This window comes from Neofelis nebulosa, chromosome 18 (genome assembly GCF_028018385.1).
Source record: "Neofelis nebulosa isolate mNeoNeb1 chromosome 18, mNeoNeb1.pri, whole genome shotgun sequence".
NCBI lineage: Eukaryota > Metazoa > Chordata > Mammalia > Carnivora > Felidae > Neofelis > Neofelis nebulosa.
The window spans coordinates 44,169,347-44,182,554 of record NC_080799.1 but is presented as its reverse complement, the minus strand read 5'-3'; the positions used below and the strand labels follow the sequence as shown (position 1 = coordinate 44,182,554).

At 54.7% G+C, this 13,208-nt stretch overlaps 1 protein-coding gene across 1 annotated transcript; it reads left to right on the top strand.

The window, feature by feature from the left end:
* The first annotated feature begins 4 nt into the window (after positions 1–4).
* GNPTG (N-acetylglucosamine-1-phosphate transferase subunit gamma) lies at positions 5–12,812 on the top strand. The gene is made up of 11 exons (XM_058711204.1): positions 5–115; positions 202–259; positions 341–408; positions 11,241–11,295; positions 11,361–11,444; positions 11,536–11,629; positions 11,709–11,823; positions 11,912–11,994; positions 12,074–12,202; positions 12,288–12,369; positions 12,448–12,812. Exons 1-11 carry the CDS (start codon positions 49–51, stop codon positions 12,543–12,545), a joined length of 933 nt encoding a protein of 310 aa, XP_058567187.1. The 5' UTR covers positions 5–48; the 3' UTR covers positions 12,546–12,812.
* The last annotated feature ends 396 nt before the right edge of the window (positions 12,813–13,208 follow it).

Sequence of the window (13,208 nt, the reverse complement as noted above, 5' to 3'; positions counted from 1 at the left end):
CGCCCACGTGACCTAACGGCGCCCACGTGACGGCGCGCGCTGCCGGAGATGGCGGCGAGGTCGGGGGTCTTCCTGCTGCTGCTGCCGCTGCTGCTGCCGGGGCTCGCGGCGCGCGGTTAGTGTCCCTGCGCCCCGGGGCCCCTCCCGTGCGTCCCCCGCCGGCGCCGCCCGGCCGCCTCCTCACCGCCCCGTTTCCCGCAGGGCCCGCTGCCGCCGCTGCCGCCAAAATGAAGGTGGTGGAGGAGCCCAACTCGTTCGGGTGAGCGGCCCCGCGGGGCGCGGCGGGGCGCGGCGGGGCCGCCCGGAGCCCGGTGCCCCCTGACCCTGCCGCTCCCCGTAGGCTCAACAACCCGTTCCTGCCCCAGACCGGTCGCCTGCAGCCCAAGAGGGATCCTTCCCCGCTGTCTGGTGAGTGCGGGACCCTGGATGCGGGGGCGGCGGGGCAGGGAGCCGGGAGCCGGGAGCCGGCGTGGGTTCCCGACCCCGGGGCAGAGGGGCAGCCTGGGAGGCCCGTGCCTTGGTTTGTCAGCCTTTCGGAGCTTGGGGGCGCGATGCAATTCCAGAACGTTCTAGGACAAGTTAAGTCGCTACCCCTTCAGTCCTTTTTAATTCCGTCTGTGGAGGTGATCTCGTGAACAGTTGGGTACAGACGTGTTTCATGCTTACGTTCATGGGCACACAAGTAAAAGCGTGCACTAATTTGCTTTCGTGAATTTTTTCTCTTTTTTTAACACTTATTTTTCTGTCTTTTTCTGTTAAAGTAATAACGACACAGGTTTGCTCATTTGCTGTTGTCGCTCACTGTGTGTCTTGGAACTTTTTAAGAGGGTGAACATAGGTCTTCACCCTTTTCGCTTGATACTTAGTGGTTTATAGGATGGCTCTGCGTGCCTCTGTTGCCAGGTGTTTGGCTTGTCGGCCATTAGAAACTTTCCTCCTGCGGATCGCCTCTTCCTACCCTGTGTGAGTGGTTTCCTAAGGTCCCATACCACAACTGGAGTTGCTGGCTCGTTCAGTGAGAAATACAAGCAGGAAACATCTAGTTTTGTTTTGTTTGTTTTTTTTTAACTGCACAGTACTGTGTTAGGGTCTGTGCTGGGAACGCAGCAATGAGCAAAAAACACAGCTTGTCCTCCTGGAGTTGACGGTCTAACCGGCTGTGCGCGCGCCAGTGAGCTACGAAGTAGGTGAAGTGTAGAGTGGTTGATGGTGGGAAATGCTCCAGAGGTGTGAAAGCAGGGAAGAGCTTGCAAGCAAGCAGGCAGGCGCGAGTGCGTGCCTGTGTGTGTGTGTGTGTGTGTGTGTGTGTGTGTGCGCGCGCGCGCGCGTCTGGGGCAAGGGTGGTTTTGAGGGTCGCCGTTTTAATTGTTGTTATGTAAATTATACACCCAGCGCGGGGCACAGAGGGGATCCTGAGTTGGAGAGTACTGCTCTATGGACTGAGCCCCCAGCCCGGCGCCCTTGGGGATTCCCCTTTTAAATAGGGGGACAGGAAAAGGCTGAGAAGCGACATTTGGTCGGAGGCTGAAGGCGAAAAGTAAAGGGTGGGGATATCTGGGGAGGAGGGGGCAGCAAAAGGAATGGCCAGGTAGAGGCCTTGAGCGCGAGGCCAGAGGGATGGGGGGCATGAGATCCGAGAGGGACAGATGTGAGCTTTCACCCTAAACAAATGTATCCTGTTTATTATGAAAAGTGTGGAAAAGAGAAACGGGGCGGCGAACACCAAGTCTCAGCGTGGCAGTAAGCGTTTGCCTCGCCTTTCCTTGTTTTCCTGTGGCCATTCTGAAGAAAGGGAACTTGCGTTTTGTCGAACCATTTGAAACTATCAGGACACCTTATCCCTGGGTAGTTCCAGTCTGGATCGGACCTCCCACCCCCCACAATTAGCGGTAATCCCATAACTGCTGTGTCCAGTGGTTTCACGGTCTACCCTGAGGGAGGAGGGTGTGCACCCATTTTCTGCCTCTCTCCTGTCCCTGCCTCCGCCAGCCGATGGCACGTGATAAAGAGGGGCGTTCCTTTTCCCCCCTTTTCTTGTTTGTTTCTCTTTTCTTTTTGAGTATCATCGTTGGCTCAGATTTAAACCGTGTTTCTGGAGCTATAGTTGACACATTCACTCTGATGAAGTGGGACAATTGACCACATCCATGCGATCACGGCCCCAGACGAGGTAGAGAACAGTTCTCTCCAGCAGAAGATTCCTGTGGGTTTCTTTCCAAAACCTCCTCCCCATCACTTTGTGGTTTCCGTCCCTGTAGAGGAGGGTCATCTGGGCTTGTACTCCAGCTGAATGGAGTTCTGGAGCACATGCTCGCCTGTCTCGTGTCTTTCCGGACTCATGTTTCTGGGATTCCTCTGTGTTGTTGTGCCATCACTGTTTTCTTTTTGGTGAGTATATACAGACACTGAGATTCGGGGCGCCTGGGGGGCTCAGTCCGTTGAGCGTCCCACTTTTGGTTCTGGTTCAGGTCATGATCTCACAGGTCTTGAATGTCACGGGGGATTCAAGCCCCACATGGGCTCTGTGCTGACAACACATAGCCCGCTTGGGATTCTCTCTTCCTCCCTCTGCCCCTCCCCTACTTGAGTGCACACATGCGCACTCTTTTTCAAAATAAATAAATGTGAAAAAAAAAAAAGCTAATTACTCATAGACTGATTGATAAGGTGTTTGGTTTTTTTTAACTTTTTAAAATCTTATTTCTGAGAGAGAGAGTGAGATGGAGCATGAGTGGGGAGGGACAGAGAGAGGGGGAGACACAGAATCCGAAGCAGGCTCCAGTCTCTGAGCTGTCAGCACGGAGCCTGATGCGGGGCTTGAACGCACAGACTGTGAGCTCATGACCTAAGCCGAAGTCGGATGCTTAGCTGACTGAGCCACCAAGGTGCCCCGCTTAGGGGTCCCTTTTGTTCTGAAATTGTATCTTAAATGGAAGAGTTATGGCCTATGGAGCCATATGCTTATATAAGACTCCCAGAGAATGTTTGACGCGTTGGGATTATACAGTTCAAATAGTTTGTTAGAAAATATTTTAGAGCCTAGCTTTGTGTAATCAGGACAGAACTCTCCATTTTTACCACTTATCCCCACCTAAATGTGCGTCTTTTACTCTGATGCAAGCAGGCTTCCCAGAATGGGGTGTCCAGAGATGCTGCTTTATGGAAGGGGAGTGAAGGGTTCGGGGCGTCACAGATACGGGCACCCGCCCCGAGCAGCATGGGGAGAGCACCCAGCTGTCTCAGCAAGAGCTAATTCTGCTAATTAAGCTTCCTTTTGAAAAACCACTAGTGTTACTACCAAAACCTTTAATGTGAGACCCTTGAATTTTTTTTTTTAAAGCTTATTTAGTTATTTTGAGAGAGAGTGCACGTGAGTGAGGGGTGGGGGCAGAGAGCAAGCGGGGGAGACAAAATCCCACGCAGGCTCTGCACTGTCCGCGCAGAGCCCGACACGGGGCTTGAACCCACAGACCGGTGAGATCATGCCCCGAGCCGACATCAAGAGCCGGACGCCCAGCCGACTGAGCCACCCAGGAGCCTCAGTCAGAATGTTTTTTAAATAATGTAGCGCGATGATTTTCCTTAAGCAGATGAAAACCAGAATTCAGGAGGTTAGCGACCTGGAGGAGAGCAAGGGGCCTCCGGTAGAGATGGGCCCTTTTGTCAAGTCTGGCGTGCAGGCTAGAAAGCGAGAGTAAACAGGATCACAGCAGTTACCCCGCACTTTAAGTCGCTCGCTGAGTTGTTAAAAACCAGTGCTCTGAGCACATATGATGTATATAAACGAAAATGGTTCCAGTGAAGCACACGGCAAATAAAGTTGAAAAAATTCAGTGAAAAACTGTCCATTCAGCCTGACAATAGTAAATTTCTTTCAGCACTTAAATATTTTTTTTAAAGTTTATTTATTTTGAGGCAAAAGAGAGTGTATGAGTGAGGGAGAGAATCCCCAGCAGGTTCCATGCTGTCAGTGAAGAGCCTGATGTGGGGCTTGATCCCATGAACTGAGCGATCTTGACCTGAGCCAAAATCAAGAGTCAGATGCTCAACTGACTGAGCCACCTAGGGCCCTTTAAGTTTCATTTTTTTTTTAACGTTTATTTATTTTTGAGACAGAGAAAGCATGAACGGGGGGAGGGCCAGAGAGAGAGGGAGACACAGAATCTGAAACAGGCTCCAGGCTCCGAGCTGTCAGCACAGAGCCCGACATGGGGCTCGAACTCATGGAGCGTGAGATCATGACCTGAGCCGAAGTCGGACGCCAAACTGACTGAGCCACCCAGACGCCCTTTAAGTTTCATTTTTTTTTGGTAACGTTTATTTATTTTTGAGACAGAGACAGAGCATGAACAGGAGGAGGGCCAGAGACAGAGGGAGACACAGAATCCAAAGCAGGCTCCAGGCTCTGAGCCATCAGCCCAGAGCCCGACACGGGGCTTGAACTCAAGAACCACGAGATCATGGCCCGAGCCGAAGTCGGACACTCAACCGACTGAGTCACCCAGGCGCCAGTTAAGTTTTGTTTTTAAAACAAAGTAGATGAGAGGACCCCTTAATTTAAGTTTTCCATCTAGAGGAATATTCCTAACTTGATTTTTAAAGCCCATGCTGTTATGTTTTGTTGTGTTTTTCCCCCAAAAGCCACGTGTGGGCTTGACTGCTTCCCTGCCACTGACGCCTACAGTCCGGGGAGTTGGAAGGTCAGGGTGGTCTTGTCCACAGTTGTCTAGTTGCAAACCAGAGCAGAGCCTTCACGTTTCCGTGACTTCCCGGCCGTGTCGCGCTCGTCAGCAGCTCAGATGCAGGCTCCGCTCAGGAGAAGATGGCACCAGTGAGCCCCTCCCTGGTTCTTCTCGCTTAGTTTTGTCAAGCGCACGGGTTTTCTTCGGGTGTCGGGAGTTGAAGGGCTGAGCCTAAAGCCCTTAGCATAGAGGTCTCACTGGCCACCGGCCACCCGTCCTAAGCGGGGGCGCCCGTCCCTGTGGCACGCGGCCCTCTCGGTGAAGCAGCTCCGGGCTTCTCCTCCGCCTATGGCTGCTGGGTCATCCCCTGCCGTCAGGGAGACTGGGGAGGGCCTGCCCGGGCTCGGCCACCACAGTGGTGCCACTGGGCCCGCCCCGAGGCAGAAGCTGCACGATCACGTGCGCCCCACGCCCGCTTCTGAGTGCTCCCCAAAGCCTTCCGGAGCCACTGAGGGCTCGGTGTCCTGCTGGCTGGTGTGGCTCCCGCTGTCGCCCAGAGTTCCCGCTCTGTCCTACGGCACACCTAGGACGGTGTCAGAAGTCTCACGTGGGGTTATTACTGTGGACTCAGGAAACCTCATGTTCTTAGACGAGCGGTTCTTCCTGAGCTGGCCCTCCCGGTTGCACACAGTTGGGTTCATCTGGTTTTAGCTGCAGGGACGTAGGCCATCCTTGTAACTTTGCACGTGCAGACGTTCACATGGCTCACGTGCAGCCCGCCTCGTCCTCTTACCTTGTGCTCCCTGGGGGAGGGGGGGCATTCGTTGGTCCTTTTTAAGTGGAGGTGTAATAGGTGTGCAACACAGTAGTAGTTCCGGGCACACAGGACGGGAGTTGGTATTTGTACCCAGTGCAGAGTGATCGCCGTAGCAAGTGTAATTAACAACCGTCACCTGTCGTAGCTGCGCGTCGCTTTTTCTTGTGATGTGGACTCTTGGTGTCTACTCTCTCAGCAGTTTTCAGAGAGAAAACGTGGTCGGGTTCCAGTCCCCGAGCCTTACTTACACTGGAAGTGCATTCCATTTGACCCCCTCACCCATTCGGTCCTCTGGCGGCCACTGGTCTGTTCTCTGGATCTTACGTCTGGTGGCTTATTTTTTAGATTCCTCGTGTGACATCCAGTATCTGTGTTTCTCTGATGTCACTTAGCATAGTGCTCTCAAGGTCCACGCACGTCGCAGATGGCAGGATTCCCTCGTCCGTGGCTGAGCGCTGTTCGGCTGTGTGTGCACACCGCCTCTTTATTCCTCCACCGGGCACGGTCACCTAGGTGCTTCCGTGTCTCGGCCGCTGAACTCAGGCTGCAGTGAGCACAGGGCTGCAGGCGTCTCCTTGAGATGGTGAGATGGTTTTCTTTTCGCTGTTGAGTCGCAGGAGCTCTTTGCATTTTGGGTTTTGAAGCCCTCATCAGAGAGGTGGTCTGCAGATACGTTTGCCCGTCCAGGAGCTTGCCTTTTCATCTTGTTGGTCTCTCTGTGCGGAAACTTTCCAGTTTTACGTAGTCCCACTTGTCAGTGTTTGCTTTTGTGGCCAGATCCAAAAGTTCATCGCCAAGGCCGCTGTCGGGAGCTTCCCACCCGTTCTCCTCCAGGAGCTTCATGGTTTCAGGTCTCACATTCACGTCTTTAATACTTTTTGAGTTAATTTGTGCGTGTGGCGTAAGGTAGTGGTCCGGTGTCCCCCGCCATTTATTGAACAGACTGTCCTGTCCCCACTGTAGATTCTTGGCTCCTTCTCATGAGTTAATTGACCGTATGTGCGTGTTTATTTCTGGGCTCTCTGTTCCATTCATCTCCGTGTCTGTTCTTATGTTCCTATGTTACTATACTGGGTTTTTTTCTTTTCAGGTTTATTCATTTATTTTTAAGTTATCTGTACACCCATCATGGGGCTTGAACTTAAAACCCTGAGATCAAGAGTCGACTACTCTTCTGACTCAGCCAGCTGGGCGCCCTTAGACCTTTTGGATTCTGTTTGTGATTCCGCATTCTGATACTTCTTTTTCCAAGCATAATAAGAATTCTCTTTTTCATTGTGGCAAAATATACATAAAATTTCCTATTTTAACCAGTCCCTACAGTGCAGGGACATGAAGCACATTCACGTTGTTGTGCGCACCACCATCTGTCTCCAGAAACGTCTCCTCTTCTGGAACTGAAACTAATTAAAGGCCACACCCCTGTTCCCCTGCCCCAGCCCCAACACCACCTTCTACGTCTGTCTGAATTTGCTCTAGATAGCTGCTGTGGTCTGGATGTGTCCCCCCCCCCCACATTTGTACGTTGATGCCTGAACCCCCAAACTGATGGTATTAAGAGGTGCTTACGTCACAAGGGTGGAGCCCTCGACAGTGGGACCTGCACCCTCTTCCCTTCCCAAGGGAGGCGCCAGACCTTTCCAGCCGCTTCCACCATGTGGGGGACGTAAGAGGTGCCTCCCCCTGTCCCCGTGAACCAGAACTTGACCGTGCTGGTGCCCTATTTGTACTTCCAGCCTCCTGAACTGTGAAAAATTAGTTTAGAACTCACCCCGGGTGTGGTCTTTTGTCAGAGCCAGTCACACAGACTAAGGACCTCACGTAAGTGGAGTCCTGTGTTGGCCTTTTTGTGACCGGCGTAGCTCACTTAGCGTAGGTCTCCAAGGTTCATCTCTGTTTTAACAGGTGTCAGGATGAACTTGTGAAGGCTGAATAATACTCCATCGTACGTATAGATTTTATTTTTTTTAATTTTTATTTCTTAATGTTTGTTTATTTTTGAGAGAGACAGAGACAGAATGCAAGTGGGTTAGGGGGAGAGGGAGACGCAGAATCCGAAGCAGGCTCCAGGCTCCGAGCTGTCAGCACAGAGCCCGACGTGGGGCTCGAACTCACGAGCTGTGAGATCATGACCCGAGCCAAAGTCAGACGCTCAACTGACTGAGCCCCCCAGGGGCCCTTTAATGTTTATTTTTAATGTTGGTTTATTTTTGAGATAGAGTATGTGTGCGAGAGGGGCAGAGAGAGAATCCCAGGAAGGGTCCATGCTGTCAGCACAACCCCTGATCGATCCCACAAACCATGAGATCATGACCTGAGCTGAAATCAAGAGTCGGATGCTCAACAGGCTGCCCCCGCCCCGCCAGGCGCCCCGAGTTATTTTTGCGTACGGTGTAGAGTAAGGGTCCAGCGTCATCCTTGTGTGCATGCAAGTTTCCCAGCACCACTTAATGGAGAAGACGGTCTTTTCCCTGCTGAATGGTCTTGGCACCCACATCATATCATATGGATGTATGTTCAAGACTTTATTTATGAGGTATCTTCTGTCCTGTCGCTGCACCTGTCTTTAAGCCAGGGTCGCACTGTTCTAATGTGTAGTCTTGCAGTAAGTTTTGAAATAAGGAATTTTTTCAACTGTTCTTTTTCAAGATAGTTTTGGCTGTTTGGGGTTCTTTGAGATTCTGTTTTAATTTTAGGATGGGTTTTACTATTTCTGTAAAAAAAAAAAAAAGTTCCTGGGATTTTGATATGGATTGCCCTGAATTAGGTCATTTAGGAGAGTATTCACATTTTAATATTAAATCGTCCTATCCACGAACACAGGGTCTCTCTCCATTTATTTCATTTATTTATATGCTTATTTTTTTAGGTGCTATCTCGTAGTTTTCTCTGTGCAAGTATTTTGCCTCTTCGGTTTATTCCAAAATACATGTATTTTTTGGTACCGTTATAAATGGAATTGTTGTCTTAAATTTCCTTTTTGGGTTGTTGTCAGTGTAGAAAAACACACATCATTCTTCAGTGTCAACTTTGTATCTTGCCCCTTTGCTCACAGATTTTTGTGGACCCTAGGGTTTGCTTTTCTTTCTTTTCCCTTTTTGTTTATTTTGGGGAGGAAGGAGGTGTGCAGTGTGTCCCAAGCAGGTTCCTTGCTGTCAGCACAAAGCCTGACGCAGGGCTCAGTCCCACAAACCGTGAGATCGTGACCTGAGCTGAAATCAAGGGTCAGACACTGATCCGACTGAGCCACCCAGGAGTCCCCACTAGGGTTTTCTACATACGCGATCATGTCGTCTGCTAACGTGGCCACGTAGTTCTTTCTTCCTTTCCAGTTTGGATGCCTTTTCTTTCTTGCCTGATCGCTGTGGTTAGAACTTGAGTGCGGCGTCGACGGCGAAGAGCCCCCGACGGGAGGAGGGACGCGCTGGGTGTTGCCCACGTTCCGTCTGAGGTCAGCCGTGGGGTCTGCCCATACGGCTTCTGCGTTGGTGGCAGTTTCCTTCGTTTCCTTGGTTGTGGAGGCTTTGTGTCATGAAAGAGGGTTGAATTTTGTCAGGTGCTTTTTCTGCAACAGTTGCGTGGCCGTGGGGTCCCCCCTCGGTCTGGTAGTGGATCGTGTTGTTACTGTGATTGTTGTATTTTGAACCATTCTCACGTTCCAGGAATCAACCCCACTTGGTGACGACGTAGGAACCTTTCAATGCGTTGTTGCAATCAGTCTGCTAGTGTTTCATGGAGGTCTTTTTGCACTCCTGTTCGGAGTGGATATTGGACCGTGGCTTCCTTGTGACTTGTTGACTTTGGGTTCGGGGTGACGCTGGCCCCACACCGTGAAGCAGCGTGTGGTCCGCTCTTCCGTGGCTTGGGGACCCTTGAGAAGGAGTGATAAATGGTGCGTTCCTAGGAACTGCCCGTTTCGCATAGGTGACCGATCCGTTGGCGGCCGGCTCGTTCAGTATCCCGGTAGCCGTCCTTCAGCCAAACTGGCAGCGTCCCTACGTTCCTGCCTGGTTTTAGGGGTTTCAGCGCTCGTGTGTGTGTTTTAGTCAGTCAGGCGAAACACTTAGGATCTTGGGGAGCTTTTTAAAGAAGCAGTGTTGGGTTTTACCGCTTTTCGTTTTCTTTCTTCTGCTAGCTTTGTGTCTCGTGTGCTCGTTTTAGTGCTCAGAGTGTGAGAGCTAGGTCACGGGCGTGAGCGCGTACTTGAACGTGCCGGAGACGCCCAGCTCCCTCTCAGCACCTGGGCTCTCAGCCTCCTGCTCTCCTTGTCTCGAGTATTTTCTGATTTCCCTTGAGTGTTATTACTCTGGATCTGGGCATTTCCTGCTTCTGCTGTTGATTTCTGGTTTCCGTTGTGATCAGAAAGTGGCGTTTTAGTCCTTTTAGGTTTATTCAGAACAGAACACCCGTTGTCTCTCCTGACTGTGGCATACGGTCGCTCCGGTGGCGGTATGGACGGGCCATAGGACGGGCCGTCTTTCTCCTGACTCTCACAGCCAACGGGAGCCTCTCTGAGGGGTCTCCTTCCCTTGGCTGGCCTGTGGCTTCCGACCGGATGGATAGTTAATCCCTTCACTTGGACGTGTTGATAAGGAAGGACTCCCAGGAAACAGAGTGTGTATTTCGTCCCTCGTGTCCTCCCTTGTGACGCTGCTTTCCCTCCGTGTCACTCTGGGGGTTCATAACATCAGGTTATTCAGATCTGATTGCAGTTTCTCGTCAGTTTGAGTCACGAACAAAATCAGTGTCCCGTCCCCCCCCCCCCCCCCCCCAGCTCTGCTGTCCGTCTCACGCTCACCTCCTCAGACGCCGGGGACCCACCAGCAAAGACGTGTGATGGTTTTGTGATGCACCTTCCACATTCGGTAGACTGACAAGGTCGGGACGGCAAGCATCCCGGCTCTGTGCTGCAGCCGTGACTTCGCCTTCGCCGTTCCGAGGGGAGGGCACCCTGCGGGGACCGGGTCCCCTCCGCCATCCCCCGTCCGCCTGGCGGGTGGGTTGACGGCCGCGTCCTTCACTGCGCCGCCTTCCAGGCTGCAGGCTGGGTCCCTTGACGGGCCTCCGTTCTCGTCGCCCTTGGGTGTCTGCCGAGGGTCTGGGCCTGTCCTCCTTGGAGTTCCCCTCTTCTGTCACATTGGGGACTTTCTGCTGGTCCTCCCAGACGCTCGGCCCATCCGAGCCCTCCTGCGGGGGCCCCCATGCTGCGACCCCGCCCCACGGCCCGGCTCTTCCGTCTGCCGGAGTGGCACCGAGCCCTCGTCTCTGCCGTCTGCTCCGGCCTTCCTTCCCGCTGTCCCCTGTTCTTGTGTCGGCCCGTGTCCCAGTTCTTCCAGCACATCTCAGGTGGTTTAGAAGCCTTTTACTCCCAGAGAGGCGTCTGGGCTTCTGCTGGGACCGCTCTGTCACCGCTCCCCTAGATGAGGCCCTGTGTCCCTGGGTAGGGATTTGTTGCGACCCGGGCTCCATGCCTCCTCGTCGACGACCTGTGAGCGCGCGGCTGCTTTCGCCCGTCTTTCCTTCCCACGCTTCTTGGGGCCCCGTTGTCCCCCGGCCGCCTCCCGCCCCAGGCTCCAGGAAGTCTCAGCGCCCACCTTTCCACCCGAGCGCGGAGGCCAGCCCACCAGCTGCAGGGTGCCCGCTGTCGCCCTCGGAGGTCGCTTCAGTGGGCCCCGGTGCTCCTGTCCCGAGTCCCAGCCGCAGACGCCCCCGCCGGACTCGGCTGTCGCGCTCTCTTCCAGGGCCCGCGCACCTCTTCAGGCTCTCCGGCAAGTGCTTCAGCCTGGTGGAGTCCACGTGAGTGTGGGGTGCTGCCGGCGGGGACGGGCGCCAGGACCCCCCTGACGCCGCTGTGCCCGCAGGTACAAGTACGAGCTGTGCCCCTTCCACAACGTGACGCAGCACGAGCAGACCTTCCGCTGGAACGCTTACAGCGGGATCCTGGGGTGAGAGGGGCCGCCGGCTGCTCGCGGGGACCCCTCCCCCCGCCCCCCACAGGCACCCCTGGCCTGCCTCACGCGCTCGTTCCCCCCCCAGCATCTGGCACGAGTGGGAGATCTCTAACAACACCTTCAGGGGCATGTGGATGAGGGACGGCGACTCCTGCCGCTCCCGGAGCCGGCAGAGCAAGGTGGGCCTGCGTTGGGGGGACCCCGGGGGGAGGGGGCAGGCTCCTGGCCCCCCACCTGCCCACCAAGGCTCTCCCACAGGTGGAGCTTACCTGTGGGAAAAGCAACCGCCTGGCACACGTGTCTGAGCCCAGCACCTGCGTCTACGCGCTGACCTTCGAGACGCCTCTGGTCTGCCACCCGCACTCCCTGTTAGGTGGGCCCCGGGGGGGCCGCCCCAGGGGTGCGGGGGGGGGGTGGGCAGAGGTGCTCAGCTAAGCCCCCGTCTGCTGGGTCGCTTGCAGTGTACCCGGCCCTGCCGGCGGCCCTGCAGCACAGGTGGGACCAGGTGGAACAGGACCTGGCTGACGAGCTGATCACATCCCAGGTGAGGCGCCAGGCGGGCACCCCCTTGCCCGGGCACAGGGCGGCCAGGAGCTGGGGGTTCCCTCTTCCACGACCCTCAGGGCTACGAGAAGTTGCTCAGGGCGCTCTTTGAGGAGGCCGGCTACTTGAAGACCCCGGAGGACATTGACTCCGTGCGGGAAGGAGGTGCCAAGGCCCTGGCGTTCCAGACCCTGGAGAACTGCAGTGAGGTACAGATGGGGAAGGGTGCCCCAGCCCTGGGCTGGCCTCCCGCCGCGGGGCCACAGCGCTGCCCTTTTACCTGCTCTGTTCCAGGCACACAGGGAGCTGTGGAAGGAGGTCAGGAGACTCCGGAGCGTGCTGACACAGCATGGCATCCCCTACGCGCAGGCCGCGGGTGAGTCCTGCGGGGGTGTGGGGGCTCAGCCCACCCGTGGGACCTGTGCTGACCTCCTGCCACTCGCTGTTCTGGCAGAAACGCCCCCCTCTGAGCACGGGGGCCCCAGGACACCCACAGACGGGACAGCGGAACAGCTCCGAGGCGACCCGGGACCGCGAGGGAACACCTTGTGACCTGAGACAGGCCTCAGGGGCAGAGCCAGGCTGGCGGGGGGGGGGGGGGGGGGGCTTCCTCTGCCTTCGGGGCCGGCCAGCCGTCAGCATCGGCTCAAAGAGGCAGACAGAATAAAGATTCAAAGTTTTAATTACTTTCCATACTGATAAAAATAATTCCATGAATTCTGTAAACCATTGCATAAATGCTATAGTGTAAAAAAATTTAAACAAGTGTTAACTTGGAACGGTTCACTACAAGTAAATGATTATGCTTTATAAATACTACTTTCTGGGTTAAGAAAATTCATTCCAGTAACGACCTCCTCTAAATACTCAGAACAAACAGAGATTGAGGCTTCCATAAATTAATCCACATGAAGCGTCCACATTGAGCTGAGGTCTTCTGCTGACCCCAGTTCCAAACAGCCGGAGGCCACAACGTGCCCCGTGATCGCTAACACCGCACCCAGTGCTCCCATCACCCGTGCGAGGGCGGTGGCCCAGCCCGTGAGGCCTGCGGGGTAGGGACGCCTCCTGCAGGAGAGCAGGGACGCCACAGCCAAGACCCCGAGCAGAAAGGACCGGCTCAGGCAGGGCCGAGGGGCCCCGCGACGCTGCAGCCCTGCCTGGTCTGCCTGCTGTGCAGAGCCCGCCTGAGCCGCCTACGGGGAGCACGCGGGC

What these genes read in the sequence shown, in the direction of transcription:
- GNPTG (XM_058711204.1), top strand. Translation starts at nt 49, where the DNA reads ATGGCGGCGAGGTCGGGGGTCTTCCTGCTGCTGCTGCCGCTGCTGCTG. An exon ending in GAGGAGCCCAACTCGTTCGG is followed by an intron (nt 260 to 340) that starts GTGAGCGGCCCC and finishes CGCTCCCCGTAG; the next exon opens with GCTCAACAACCCGTTCCTGC. An exon ending in GGATCCTTCCCCGCTGTCTG is followed by an intron (nt 409 to 11,240) that starts GTGAGTGCGGGA and finishes GCTCTCTTCCAG; the next exon opens with GGCCCGCGCACCTCTTCAGG.